Source organism: Hippoglossus stenolepis, chromosome 16, assembly GCF_022539355.2.
Source record: "Hippoglossus stenolepis isolate QCI-W04-F060 chromosome 16, HSTE1.2, whole genome shotgun sequence".
NCBI classification, from domain to species: Eukaryota; Metazoa; Chordata; class Actinopteri; order Pleuronectiformes; family Pleuronectidae; genus Hippoglossus; species Hippoglossus stenolepis.
The window spans coordinates 1,651,599-1,667,003 of record NC_061498.1 but is presented as its reverse complement, the minus strand read 5'-3'; the positions used below and the strand labels follow the sequence as shown (position 1 = coordinate 1,667,003).

Sequence of the window (15,405 nt, the reverse complement as noted above, 5' to 3'; positions counted from 1 at the left end):
TTCAGCGAATCACGATGTATTTCATTCGTCACATGTCTAGAAAACGATGACATCATGAATGAGATCACATCTCTAAAGGGAGAAGCACTCAAACGTCACACCCGGTCTTAAAGGGTTGAGACATATGAAGACATTATGATAAAGTCATATATGCAGGTCTGACATGTCAGAGCCTGCAAACCAACACAAGCAAATCCTTGGTGTGTAATAAACTAGAAATGATTTTATTCTTAATTATAAGTCATTATAGGTTTTGATGGACATTTCAGATTAGTTCTTACGAAGTGTTAATAACCTTCTTGTAACAGACTAAAATCTGTTGATTTGCAATGTAAAAAAAGACCAATAACTTGTTTCATGAAGATGACAAACTGGAGAACGAACCCCCTAGAAGACCTACAGTCAGTTGGGTGGAGGGAATCTGTCTCTACAGTTTATTACAGTTCATCAGTAAAATAAAAACTGCTCTGAATAAAGAATGAAAGAGAAGAGGAAGCTTGTGACTGGCAGCTGCATAAATAAACCTTCATGTGTCCACAGAGAGACGTGTATTAAGAGTATTGATCATCGTTGTCATATCATAATAGTGATGCGTTGCCGTGGCAGGAATAAAGTTGCAGTGACTGTGTGGCAGTCAGGGGGGAAATCCTATGTGTGTGTGTCTGTCAGTGTGTGTTCGGGAGAGGTGGGGGGGGGGGTGTCAGCTGTTGTACATTCACGGTGAGAGGCGCTGTCCTGCCATGGCCTCCGCGGGCCGGAGAGGGTCGGGGTCAGGGGTCATCTGCGGGTGTGTGTTGGTCAGCGTGGTTGAAGATGTGAGGTCATGGCAGGGGGAGTGGCCTCTTCTAGAGGAGGATGCATTTTCCTTTCTCCACCCACGGGTTGCTCTTCATCAGCTCGGGATTCAAAAACGGATCCTCGGGGACGCCGTCCTCTATCCACTTTACCAAACTGAGGGGAGACACAGGGACAGTTTGAAATTACTCTTTACTCGTTTGCTTTATGCTAAGCCATGAACCCTGTACAGATGTTTGTAGATGGACGGTGAACGATACGCACTCGGTCACTGTTTTGGACGACTTCTCCCTCTTGAAGGCCAGCTGGTACTTGAGGCTCTCCACCTCCTTCTTCATCTGGGGCAGGTCCATCTCATCCATGGCTGCACTTTGTTGTAGGGCTTCTCTACCTGTGCACAGCAAGAGGAGGACAGAGTTAGATTCAGCTCGGTGGCAAATAGAAGGCAGACACACTCGATTCGACTCTGCCCTGCAGCACCACAGAGTAGACGTCCACCTACAGGACGGGAGACAACAAGCTGTTCGAATCATACAGGATATATTCTGTCCTTTCACTTCTTCTGTGTCCCTCAGTGTTTTCTTTTAAATGACCCGATAATTGGGAGACAGTTTGTTTCCTGATCTGATTTCAAAGTGAGAATCTGTTGGTCGTTGAGTTCACTAATGTGACGTGTTCCTACTGAGCTGCAGTGAAACCTATTTAGAATTTCACTAAGATATCAGGGCCTGGATTTGGACAAACTACCTTATTCATCTTATTTTGAGTGACGGTTATTTGGAGGCTGCGATCAGTACACGACTCTGTAGTTCAGACAATGTGATTTATTGCTTTAAGAGAGGCTCTTATTATTTAATGGCCTCTGTCAGGGAGAGGATGAAGCAGAACAAATATCATTTACAGCTGGAAGGAAGAGTCGAGGAGGGAGAGGACACTCGATAAACATGATCAGCAAGTCATAACTTTTAACTTAAAAACGTACGACATTCAAGTTACAATTTCGTAGCTTGAGACAAAATCCATCCCATAGAGACGAAACAGTTTTATTATGTCATATTTTATAATCCACGTTCAACACTGAGTACAGCATGACAAAATGTTTAGGATATTAAATTCTATTATGTAACTCAGAGTGCTTTTATATTGAGCTGAATGTCAGGACTCTACACTCAGCCTCCTCGTCCAGCACAGTCTCTGAACCCTGGAGAACCTCCAGACATTCTCCAGTACGTGTGAACGAGAATGTCCGAGTGAGCGCCTCCCGGTAAAAGACCGAAGGAGCAGGTGTGAGAACACAGCAGCAGATCCTCCGCAGGATTCACCACGAGCAAGTGGTCGTGTTAATGACGTTTCTTTCTGGAGAAAGTCTGTATAACGCATAAAAGCAAGTGTCTTATAACGGCAGGATTACAGGATTTAGAGTCGTACTAAACATATGTTGAGAATACACAATATATCAGATTGGCTACATGTGAATAATTGATCGAGGGATTTGAGGCCCAACCAGCGTGAGGTCGACTCCCTGCAGCAGCGTTGTCTTGGTTCTTTTTCTGTTGCTTCCTCCGTCCTCCTCTCTCTCTCTCACTCCACACCCACGCTCTCATCCACTGGCAGTGATACCCGTCCTCGCTGGTGCGGATACTTGTGTTTGTGTACCCCTGTGTGTGTCTGTGTGTGTGATTGTGTGTGTGTGTGTCACCTGAGGATGCAGGCGAGCTGAGTGCTTGTCTAGCCTGCACTCAGGATTGATCTCATCGAGGTGCTTCAACACAGAGACAACACTGGTATTTTTAAGGGACATTCAATAGCACTTGATGTTCTGCAGTTTTCCTTTATGACAGTTTAGTGAGTGTGTGGGGGCATTTTCAGGCAGCAGAAAGCAGCTCTGAATTCAAAAACCACTCGACTGTGTGGTGCACTACAAAGACTGCGTGGTGTATTTTTATGTTTGAATGTCTCTCAAGCTCTCTACTTCTATTTTTAACTAAACGCACTGTAGGCTGTGGGAGGTTGAAACACAGCTCGTGATTTTATTTTTCTAACATTCGTTATATATTTGTATTCCACAGTGAAATACAGTTTAAATATATCTGCTAAAGGAACAGTTAGGTACTTGTTCTTTCTCACAAAGGACCTTTTATGACACCGGCATCTTGTTTGAAGAGTAACGAAGATATGAGGCCACTTCGTTTGTCTCTCTGCAGAACATCGGGATTTAGATCTGACGCTGAAGTTCCATAATGAAACGAATTAATCACCGCGCCCCCAAACATAAGGGAATTGACTCCTTTCCCGTTGCCGGTAGAGGAGTTCGTCTTTCGTCTTTCTTTCCCTCTCATGTTGGACGTCACAAACAATCCGACACCTGAGGCGCTCTCTCACCAAACTGATCAGAGCCGATTAAAACTATTTCTAACTCTGCGGGTCAAGACTACAGTTCGGCCCGGGAGCGATTCTCGAGCCAGCGTTTGTCCGTCCTGGGCGTCTGTAGAAACATGGAGGAGGCGTAGCTGCATAACTGTTTTTTTTATTTTAAAACTTTGATTCAGGAAGAGAGACAAGAAAAGGCAAAACTGAGACGGCAATAAAAAAGACAAAGAGATGAAAATATATCATTTTTACGAGGGGTGTGCGTACGTGTGTCCTTGAGTACGTCTGAGGACTTCACCATATGCAATATACAACAACGTGTGTGTGTGTGTGTGTGTGTGTGTGTGTGTGTGTGTGTGTGTGTGTGTGTGTGTGTGTGTGTGTGTGTGTGTGTGTGTGTGTGTGTGTGTGTGTGTGTGTGTGTGTGTGTGACCAGTATTGGAAGAGTCAGGTTTCAGCAGCGTTCTCCAGAGACGACAGGAGGATTGGATGTTCTTCCTCTTTCTTACTCCATCACTCATCCCTGTTTTCACCCTCAGCCTCTTTTCCAGTTTCACGTCTATTTGTCGACTCTGTCCATCTGTTCCCAGCGTCTTCTCTCCCTCCTTCCTCTCTGTGTCTCCTTCTGCTCTGCCACTCACTTTTTCTCTACCAATTCATTTTCTCAATCTTTTTGCAAAGAGCGCTGCATCATATTTCGGGGTGGCCTGTCTTTAGGTGCGAGACAATGAGACCTGTTGTCCTCCTATAAATCACTGTCCACATGTCAGAGCTCTTAAAGCCAAGTGGATCGACACTTGAGATTAATTTCACGTAAGAGCAACTTTAGCCTCACTCTCAGCTCATTTGGTTGCCATGGTAACATCACGATGGTATCACTAGCAGCATCAGCACCTTCAGGCGCAGTACTCCACGGTACTACAGTACTCTACAGTACTCCACAGTACTACAGTACTCCACTCCGCACCTGATGTTTAGGTTCAGCCTAAACTGCAAACCCTAAAGGTCTGAACCACACGATGTAGGAGTGGAAGCCTCCGTTATTAACTGACAGGTAGTATTCCTGTAATTATACGTCTGCTTTTAGAATATTGACTCTGGAAAGTGGGCGCATGTGATTAATGTACAAAACATTTATTAAAATCCTGTTTGAAATGAAGCTCTCCCTCCTCCATCTCTTTTCTATTGACTGCACCTGCCACTCTCCATTATATTCTCCCCATTCATCGTTCACCTTTTTCATTTTAATGTCTCCCTCTTCCTCTCGTATTACGCGGCCTGTTATTTGCTCAACACGTGCACACGTATATATTATTCCTCTGTTTGTCTCCTGCGTCTCTGCCAGCAGCTAATTAAAACCTTTTCATTTTTTTTTTAAATGGACTCATGGAAAGACTTGAATCAAAGAGATGTGTTTCCCCTCTTGCCGCATTCTCTCTTCCTTTCACTGCGCTGATATCTGCTTCCTGTCCGTCTCCCGCTGTCTCACACAGATGTCTCCTCCGCTAAGTGCTCCCCGTCCATTTGTGACAAATTCCAAACAGCAATCTTCTCTTCTCTCTGTCTCTGCTGCCGGTTGAGGTTACTGCTGATGAAACCGTCCTAAATGACACATTATACCTAAACCAGCCGTCATGTTCACAGGTGCTAGTGACGTTTATTCAAACACCAGTATATCCCTGACAAATGTACTGTAACCACTGGATGAAATCCCTATAAACCAGTCTCATGAAGCCCAGTCTGCTCACTGTCACAGGGTCGACCTCGGCTTCCTCAAAGCTTCTCTCACTGAGCTGAGGAGAAAACACATGTGTCACAAGTATCGGCCATTGAAAGACACTAGAATCGTTGCCTCTTGCTCCCACAGGATGTGGCGAGGACGTGTATCAGCTGGAGTCTGTTGACCTTTGACTTCCACGTCAATGCATTTTCTGTACATGAAGATTTAGAAAGATATATGAAGTAATACGCTGATTGCGTTTCGAAGGCTCCTTCAAATGCGTCCACGTGAAACGAAGGCACCAACGGGTGGATCCTTCCCAACATATCCCAGGATTCATTGCACTTCGATAACAAACGGGGCATTAAAACGTTCTCGTTGATTTATGCCTGGATGTTTAAGTCCCTGATAAACGCCACAACAACTGGAGACAGGGCAGTGACGGACAGTTCTGTCCATAATGTGTCTTCATTTACAGAAACAACAGACGTCTGTGCTTTTCCACTTGATTCATCATAAAATCCTGATCAGGACCCAACAATATATATAACCCTGCAGAGGCCGAGGAAGCTGTCAGTCTTCTGTGGTCTCAGTTTTGCAGAATTCATACTTCATATTAATAATTCACTGATGTAAACTATTCTACCCTCAAACCAGAGCAATGAAAGGTAATGAAATGAGAGATAAATGTGATCAAAAAAGAATCTAATTCAGGACCAGCGTCAGCGTCAGCGTCGGTGACTGTAATAAAAATTCAGGACAGCAGTGTGTGGTGTTTGAGGTCTGGGTGTGTATGCAGTGGATACTGCGGTGGATGAGGAGCTGTATAAACTGGGACACTTTCCATGAGGGTGTTTGCCTCAGGATTAAACTCAAGTATCACAAACGATGTCGAGGTTAATTACTTTTTCTTTTTTAACTGTATTTTTTTGACAACTTCTAATCAAACATTTTCATTTTCATTTAGTTAAATCAAGGCTGAGAACAGAAGCTTGTCACCAGATCTGGAGTCTCAGTATCTGAGGCTCCATTCACACTAAAACGTTTCTCATTTGAAGACACATCTGCTACAGATACGTCTGACGTCCACACAACTCCAGAGTTTTAGAGACTGAGAAGTTTGGAAACGTTACTGGTCGATGACGATGACGTAGACGCTCACCGCCTCTTGCTGATTGGGTCTATTCGGTCACGACGTAGCCTTCTCTGATTCGTCAGGCTCTTATCACATGACCCCCTTACTAGAGGACAACATCCAGCATCAGCCTCGAACACAACATGGAGAATCGACTACAAGTGATGCAGGCCCTGTTGTCTTTGCTAACAACTGTTGTTTAGTTAAATTCTGCGTTTTATAATGATACAACTATTAAGATGTGAAAGAGACGAGATGTTAGTGAAGCACAATTCTGCAGCTTAACCAAATGCACATACACACGCCAGGTGTATGTGAGTGGTCACGTGATTTACGTTTTCAGGCGTGTTAGTATGGACGAGGATTAAAACTGATATGGAACCAAAACGCTCGCGTGTACAGAGATCGTTTTAATTTGAAAACGTAGTTATATTTATGAAGCTTGAAAGGCTGTTGTGTGTTTGTGTGCTGCCTTTGTAAAGATACAGTTTGAATGGGTGTGTGCAGCGGGCGGGGGGGGGGGTGTTTTAAGGGAGGGTTTGTAGGTCACATTGTGATTTGGGTCAAAAGCATCCAGAGATTAACCTCTAGCCCCTGTCTCCTCTGCTGTCATTACCAGCCTCTAACAGTAATGTGTGCACGTGTGTGTGCGTGTGTGTGTGTGTGCGTGCGTGCGTGCATGCATTGCGTGTGTGTGTGCTACCAGTGGTAAATGTGTTGAATTGCTCCATCTGTCTTCTAGGAGACTCGCTGAAGGTTAAAATGGTACAAACCAACTCTGAGAGGGACGTGAACAAGTCAGAGAAAGTGACGAAACGGGGACGATGCGACAGAGAAGGATAAATAGGAGGTAGAGAGAGAGAGAGATGAAGGGAAACAGAGTGAGGGACACTTCTCGCCTCTGTAGCTGCTGCATTGTAAATAGAGACTAAAAATAGAAAGGAACAGGCAGCGCTCCTCTGACCGGCCGAGAGACGAAGAAGGAACGACGAGGCACCTTGCAGTTAAACGGAGGAGGAAGTGAGGATAACAAACGACGGGCGACGTTTGAGCTTTTACAACCAGACGACGTGTTCACCACCTCAACGAGCTCTGGAGCCGCTGGGACCAGTTCAGCTCGTATCACACACCAGCACGACCCTGCCTGGCTGCAGTCGATCACATGCGATCAATATCGGCCTGAACTGGATCGGGTGGGATCAATGTTTGCATGTGTCAGGACACACAAGAGTCAGCTCCACTGTTCCCTTCAGTGTGAGGAGCTCATTGTGTGGTTGTGTGTGATCACTGAGGTCGAGAAAACAACTGCAAAGAGACACAAAACAGCTGCAAAGATTCAGAAAGCAACCACAGAGACACAAAACAACAACAAACAGACAGACACAACAACAGATGGATGTCACACAAATACAAATATAGGCACAAACCACCAGAAAGGGTGCAGAACAACCACAGTGCGACAACGCAGCCACAATGAGACACAAAACTACTTTGTGGTCGGACATTACGATTATTTTATTTTGTCATTGTCATTTATCAGGCTCTAAACAATATGACTGTACAGGTTATTGCACGAAGCCCTTCTTTAAAAACAGGCCTCCTGTTCAAACACCTGAACGCAGGGTCAGGTGAGGCCAAGAGAGAAGAGAGAGAGAAGGAGGAGAGAAGGAGGAGAGGAGGAGGAGTGGAGGAGGAGAAAAGGTGCAGAGGAGAAATGTAAGATTTATGTAATATTCCTGGGTTCCCATCGGCCTTAGTGTTGAGCTGGAGGGGGATACTTTACGGACTTAAAATAAACTACACACCTGCATGTATGTAGAGTCTCTAACTGATTATTTCTGCAGATATTAACATGTACTAACTCTTCTCTGAGCCCTTCCTCTTTGTGTCTGTGCTGCAGACAGGGTCGTGTTGCCAGGACCTGTCTGGTGAATCCTCACAGGGCTTCGCGAGGCTGTGCTCGCAGCTCTTACCTCACTGATGCGCCGGTGGAGGCTGTTGCTCTTCCCCAAGTCGGACCGGTGCAGCTGCAGCGACGCACGGACGGAGGCTCTTTATCAACCCGGGCTCTGGGAACCAGGAGCAGCTCCGGCTGACTGCGCACCTCCTGTTATCCACTGGAAGGGGGAAAGAGATGAGGGATACAAAAAAATCCGCAGTCTCTCCGGAGCAAAGGAGACGGTGACGAGCAGCGGGAGGCTGTCTGCAGCAGGAGCGCAGCCACGGGCCGGGGCGATGCAGCGGAGGAAGAGGAGGGTGGAGATGTGGAGGAGGATGAAGATGTGGAGGAGGATGAGGTGGCGCAAAGCAGCGAAGTGGACAAGTCAACGAGCTGCTCCGGCGCGCGCTCCGCTGTGCACTGACTGTGCTCTCAGCTGGGATCCTCCTATATATGTGTGTGTGCGTGTGTGTGTGCGCGTGTGTGTGTTTGTGCGCGTGTGTGTGTGTGTGTGTGTGTGTGTGAGAGAGAGACTTTATTGTAGGAGTGGCAGAGTTCTCACAGTTGGACATCTGCTTGTGTTTCCTTCTTATCGCAGTCTCATAATACATAATACTATGATGCACACGTGTACAAGTTTTATTCTAAGAGTCACAAAGTACTTTTCGTGGCCAAAGAATTTAAAAACCGAGTCACACCATACAACTGTGAAAACACAAAACAAACACACAGTGAAAATAATGATGTAGTAATAAGAATACAACAATAACAGATTGTAAACAGACTAGTCACTGGAATGTCTGTTTAAACGTGTGGGTCTTTAAGTTATTTATTCTTAAAGATAAAGATAGGACATTCCACAACTTGCTACTGAGCCCTGTCACCACAAGTCTTCAGGGAGGGCCTAGATCACGTCCCCACTTACGTAAATCACTGCATGTTTAGCTGAAGACACGTTATAAGGTTGGGTTAGGGTTGTGTTTAAGTTGTGTTTGGGTTACAGGGGGTCAGACAAGTACAGTTAGAGTAAGTCTCCAGGAAATAGGAATATCTTAATTTAAATGATTGTTAGTCAATGTATTGTCCTCTGGAGTCCTGGAGTGTGCGTGTGTCAGGACAGACTGAGGTCAGATCCACTGTTCCCCGGGTGTGGTTGTGTGTGTGTGTGTGTGTGTGTGTGTGTGTGTGTGTGTGTGTGTGTGTGTGTGTGTGTGCGTGCATGTGTGTGTTGACCCTTTCTTGCCCCGACTCTGGATTTCTGCCCTAATATGGCCTCTTAAAGCTCCATCTGGTTCCACTGAGAGGGAAAAAAAACATATTTGTGTTGGTTTGATTCCACATATGAGAGATACTGCATCAGAGCGAGAGAGAGAGAGAGAGAGCACAGAGGGCGAGCGGGGCCTGGTTCGATTATACATGATGTGAACACACTTTGGTTACTGGTTAGATGGTTGGATTTGTGTAACCAGCTTGTGCAACCTCTGTGTTTAAGGATCTGAGGGATTTTATACAATGTGGTTTGAGTTAAGATAAGATAAGATAAGATAAGATAAGATAAGATAGATAATATAAGATTTAGCTTCATTGACCCTCAGAGGAAATTCAAAATCGTTGCAGCACAAAGAAGAAGCAGCAAAAGGAGAAAATGAACTAAGACATAAGAATAGAAACATATTTTAGGAGAAATAGCATAAAAATAGATATACTTTATGGAAGGCAGTTTCTAGGGCAATATAAAATGTCTATGATGCAGAAGCCGGTCTGGACGAGATGTTTCTGGAGCTTCAGTGTTTTCTGTGACTTTGGCCTTTTTAACTTTGCAGAACTTTTACATTCAGAAACAAAATGAGAGGAAAGAAACACTGACAAACATCAAATGTCTATTTAAAGTTATTTCAAGTGGATAAAATGTCGTCGGCTGAAGTGTAAACTCAGAAATCAGATTCTACAACGACTGCAACAATAACGTGAACAGGAAACAAGAAAATATCAAATAACGCTGAATTTCAGAAGCTACACTGTAAAAAACACTGATCTCATGGATTATTCCTTCAAATAGAGAATGAGAAAAGAAACTTACTTAATAATTGCACATATCTTCACGTGTGTTTTTGCTTCTAATCATGAAATCCAGCAGCAAAGTGAGACTCCAGAGGCGGCTGCATCGTTCCTGTCATCATATTTACATTCAGAGCACAGCAGCAGTTCCTCTGGTACCGTCTCCTGACCATCAGCACAATGTTTCAGATACGAGTACATTCAAAATGAATCAGCAGATTTGTGTTCAGCAGCTGTCAGCAGATGTCTTGTAATATGAGACAGAAAACAGGTCTCAGATCTGAAGTCTCTGGATGTGACGAGATGTCCTGGACTCAGAAGACTGGGATGATAATATGTTCAGATAGAAGATGCTGAAACAGGACCGGGAGACGTGAAGACAAGATAAAATGAATTAAAATCTGTATATAAATGTCCAGAAGTTAAAGCTGGACTCGTTTCACTGCAGAGATGTGAAAGCAGTTATCATCCACCTTCCTCGCTCCTCTTCACAGACTCCTGTTAAGAGCTGTGAGCGTCTCAGAGAGCGGAGACAGCAGGATGCTGGCTGGATGGACTCAGTCGTCTTCACCTCTCGGGGTCACGGTCTCTTCAAAGTCCCCCTGGGGAGAAACAGAACCATTTCCATTGGACGGTGATTTCCTGAACCTGCTATCACTTTGCTGCCGGAGCCAGAGTGCATGCTGGGAGCAGAAGCGGTCGACCCCCTACAAAGAAGGTGTGAAATGACCGGGAAATTGGCTGTGGGCTGTCCTGGAAAAACCATTAAGATCCCCCCTGATACTGTATAGATTCGGGGGGGTCAGCTGCAGGTCTGTGCTGCTCACACACGTGCACAGACTTGAAAGTGTTGACATATTGGATTCATACAGATAAACTACGTGTTAATTGAAAAAAATAACTGGGAGAGTAGAGTCACTGTAAAACATGCACATGTAGTAATGACAGTGACAGTGTCTCAGCTCCACATCGGGGGGGGGGCAGAAGGTCCTGGAAACACCTTCTGTCGTGAGGCTTCTGACGAGCTGTCGGGTTTTTGATCCAGGAAGTCTCCAGCTCCACCCAAGAGGGTCTGGATTAGATTAGATTACAGCTCTTTGTGTAAATGTGCTGTGAGATTGCACGTAACGACGTCATGCACGTGTCGGTGATGTGGTGGGATTGGACGTCCTCCAGCAGATGACTGAGTCTGCATTAGATAGAAGGTAGCCTGAAACATCCATTCATTATTTATGGTCTTTTCCTCCGACATGATGCAGGGGTTGTACGATATCTACACCTTCAAATGCTGTTTCTTTGTCAGTGTGGATGGACGCACACTTATACACAACAAAGCAGACACACATGAGGCAATGTATGCCTGTTTTTCCACGGGTGCCAAAGTCAGTGGTCCTGATTCTGATCTATTTTGCCTTTTTTATTTTGGTCCATGTCCCATCCACTAACATGCAGGAGGCGCGATGTATGAGTTATTCTGCTTGAGATGCTTGGCTTCACTTTTGGAAGCTGTCATGTCGTCCATCTTTACATATGATTTCAAGTCTTCATGCTAAGATGCGCCCGGATAATTGTCAGCGGCTTCATATTTACATGTTACCTTTTGTATATTTTAAAGATATAAAACTTTTCCTTTAAGAGGAAAACTGTAGTCTTACTCTCTTTGGGGTCACACATGTCAGTAACTCACGTTAAAAATGAGCAGGAGCATAAATGTTTTCACTGGATTGTCGATTATCGAGCTGAAGTTTCTTTCCCCCTGTTGGTGCGGACGCTGCCTCATTACACATCCCTTCCTCTTTTTGCTTTTCACTTCAAATGAGATGAATCATTGTTGTATAACTGTGTTGGGAGAGCGAGTGGCTTTGATCAAATCCTCAGAGTCGTTCTCTTGAAATTCCCAAAGAAGCTTCACCTGTTTTCATCTGGATTCCGTCTCAGCATCAACTTTTTTTTCAAAGCATCAACGTCGGCGGAACCACTTTGTTTCTATCACCGCTGGGAAAAGGTTGCAGCCGAGATTTAACCATCAATCGTCGGTCGGCGCAGGATTAATCGCCTCAGCTCGCGTGCAGAAAGGTGGAGCGTATTTAACACCAGAACGCACACACACACACACACACACACACACACACACAGATGGGGCAGCGGTGGTGGTGATGTGAGCAGCACTTAGAGACAGGGTCTTACTCAGCACTGATCATTAATTCATAACGCACATCTCAGATGGAAGCTCGGATCAGAAACCTCAGCTTTACGTTTCTAAACATATGACTAGATAAGATAGAATCCAGCTCTTAATGTATTTAAAATATATAAATGTAACCTGTATGAAGATTGATTAAATCCCACTGTCTTTGCCTCCCCTCCACCCCCCACTCCCAACACACACACACACACACACACACACACACAGAGACACACACAGGCTCCTTTATATGTGCCTGTGCTGTCTCTGTGTAATCCAGTGCGTCTCTTTGTGGCTCAGCTGTACTTTGGCCCCTAATGGACCCAGTCAATGGGGGAGTTGCCACCCTGTTGTCTCTATCCAGGTCAAGTGTGTGCATATATGTGTTGTGTGTGTTGGTTGTGTGTATTCTTTGTTTTCACTTGTGCTTGGTGACAGTCACGCATGAGTGTAGTAACGTAAGTATTTAAGTATTTGGGTGCAACAACTAATATTCACTTTGTTTGATTTTCAAATCTATTTCAACATTTTTTATACTGCTCATATACATGAAGACATATTCTATCTATGAAGACCTATTCTTCATACTGTTTACTTTTCATATTATATATTGTAGCACATTTTCACCTTATATTTTGAGTGCAGGGGGAAACTACTCAGTGAAAACTCAAAGGGAGTTTCCTCTTTCAGATTCTAAAGATCCAGTTAATGCACATCTTGCTTTTTTTGGGAACGTTTGCTCAGAGCAAGGTTTTCTGCTTCGTGCTCTCATAAATAGAGGAAACATAAAATCACTTAAATCTCTGCTTCATCGACAGAGTTCATGAGGTCAGTGACGATGAGACAGTGAAACACTGAGAGCGAGGAGGACAAAGCTCTGTCAGCTGTTACCGGCAGGCTCGTCTGCACAGGTGTTTTGTGAATGAAGAAGCGAGGTGACAAACGGAAGCATTTGGTAACGACACATTCAAGGAGACTGACAGAGATATCACACAAACACACACACACACACACACACACCGTAAGATGTTGGAAGCGCCGAATCAGCACCAAGACTTTTCTTTAAATGAAGAACGAAGCTGAATCACTCTCTGTTGTGATCGACATCCGAACAAATATGTCAACAGTGTGTCGTCCAAAACATCTGCACCACACAAGAGGAGGTTGTGTGTCTGCCTGTGTGCGTCTGAGTGTGTCCTGGGGTGGATGGAGACGGGACTCTTTTCAGCGCCGTCCCATACAAAGAAGATACAACTACTAATGGCCTGCGCTGCCTTTAATGGAGCCGTGTGTGTGTTTGTGTGTGTGTTTGTGTGTCACACGCCAACAAAGCTGCATTGAAACCATCTCTTATTCATAGTTGCATTACAGCATTACTGGTATTCCTGTCTTTCTATTTCCAGCTCCCTCTCTCTTACATGTGGGCATCTGTTCACATGCACCGGCTGCAGGGCTGCACGTACCAGCTCCATGTGTGGTGATAAAAGATCCACTCCCCCACATACTGTACATCACACTGCTGAGAAGGAGAGGCTCCCACTCACGTCTTCACGGCATCATTAACGTGCACGATGATCTAAATGTGGTGTTTATTTAACATGGATTGTTTCAGTCGGTACATTTACTCAGGTGCTGTACTTTGACACTTTAAATGTAAAATATTACACCTGTGATTCTCCAATTGTGACACCTGGAAGTCACTGAACTGTGAAATCGTCAGCTGGTCCATCACATGATCTATTAGCTGTGTTAGTTGAGGGATTTTAATTCACTGTAGATAAATCTGTTTATTTCATTTTAAGCCCTTTTCTCTCCGAGTTTTTTAAAGAGTCAGCAGCCATCAGAGGAGGAGGGTGTTTCTGACTACATCTAGATAAGCAGCGCCCTCTTCTGGTGACAGCAAGGTGTCATACAAAAGGATACAAAAGTGTATATACTCTCACCAAATATACATTTCAAATAGAAAGTGACATCCAACCCAAGGGAACGACAGGAACTATCTTTGTTTGCAGTGTAACCTTGTGCACGTGCCCATTGTTTTGTTTAATGTAGTTTTATGTTGTTGCTTGTTTTTTATGACTGTGTGTCTGTCAGTGTTGTTGTTCTTGTGATTCTCTGGCCTCATGTTGTTGTTCTTCTGTTGCACTTGGAGGAATGTTCAGTTAAACATCGATACACCTCGTATACTTCAGATGATACCTCGTATACTTCAGATGATACCTCGTATACCTCAGATGATACCTCGTATACTTCAGATGATACCTCGTATACTTCAGATGATACCTCGTATACTTCAGATGATACCTCGTATACCTCCGCTGATACCGCATATACCTCCGATGATACCTCGTATACTTCAGCTGAAACCTCGTATACCTCCGCTGATACCTCATGTACTTCAGCTGAAACCTTCTATACCTCCGCTGATACCTCGTATACCTCCACCAAGGCCCAACAGTCCTCTTATGAAACCTCATATAAATTCACCAGATCCAGATGTTTATTTAGATCAACAACAAATCTCACATACTGTGTTATTTCTTCTAGAAAACACAGTGAGCTTATGAATTAACTGTGTGGTTTACTGTTGTTATATTATTATTCTGTCTCTCTCTTTCTCTCTGTCTGTCTCTCCTCTCTCTGTCTCTCTCCTTCTCTGTCTGTCTGTCTCTCCTCTCTCTGTCTGTCCTCTCTCTCTCTCTCTCTGTCTGTCCCTCTCTCTCTCTCTGTCTGTCTGTCTCTCCTTCTCTGTCTGTCTGTCTCTCTCCTTCTCGGTCTGTGTCTCTCTCTGTCTCTCTCTCTGTCTGTCTGTCTGTCTGTGTCTCTCTCTCTCTCTCTCTCTCTCTCTCTCTGTCTGTCCCTCTCTCTCTCTCTCTGTCTGTCTGCCCGTTTCTCCCTCTCTCTGTCTGTCTCTCTCTGTCTCTATCTCTGTCTGTGTCTGTCTCTCCTTCTCTGTCTGTCTGTCTCTCTCCCTCTCTGTGTCTGTCTGTCTCTCTCTCTGTGTGGTGTCATCCCTCTCTCTGTCTATCTCATCTCTCTGTCTCTCTCTATCTCTGTCTGTCCCTCCCTCTCTCTGTCTCTCCCTCTCTCTCTCTCTCTGCAGGTGTCTCTCTCCATCACACCACCGTGCACGTGCGTTCACCGTAAAAACGTGACGGCGATGGTCGCGTGAGGTCTCCGGTGGCTGCACGAGCCAATGCCGG

General features: G+C 44.8%; 1 protein-coding gene across 1 annotated transcript; it reads right to left on the bottom strand.

The window, feature by feature from the left end:
- Positions 1 to 411: 411 nt before the first annotated feature.
- gng13b (guanine nucleotide binding protein (G protein), gamma 13b) lies at positions 412 to 8,395 on the bottom strand. Its single transcript, XM_035179815.2, has 3 exons — positions 7,994 to 8,395; positions 1,060 to 1,186; positions 412 to 951 (listed from the first exon to the last, which is right to left on the bottom strand). Exons 2-3 carry the CDS (start codon positions 1,155 to 1,157, stop codon positions 846 to 848), a joined length of 204 nt encoding a protein of 67 aa, XP_035035706.1. The 5' UTR covers positions 1,158 to 1,186; positions 7,994 to 8,395; the 3' UTR covers positions 412 to 845.
- Positions 8,396 to 15,405: the final 7,010 nt, after the last annotated feature.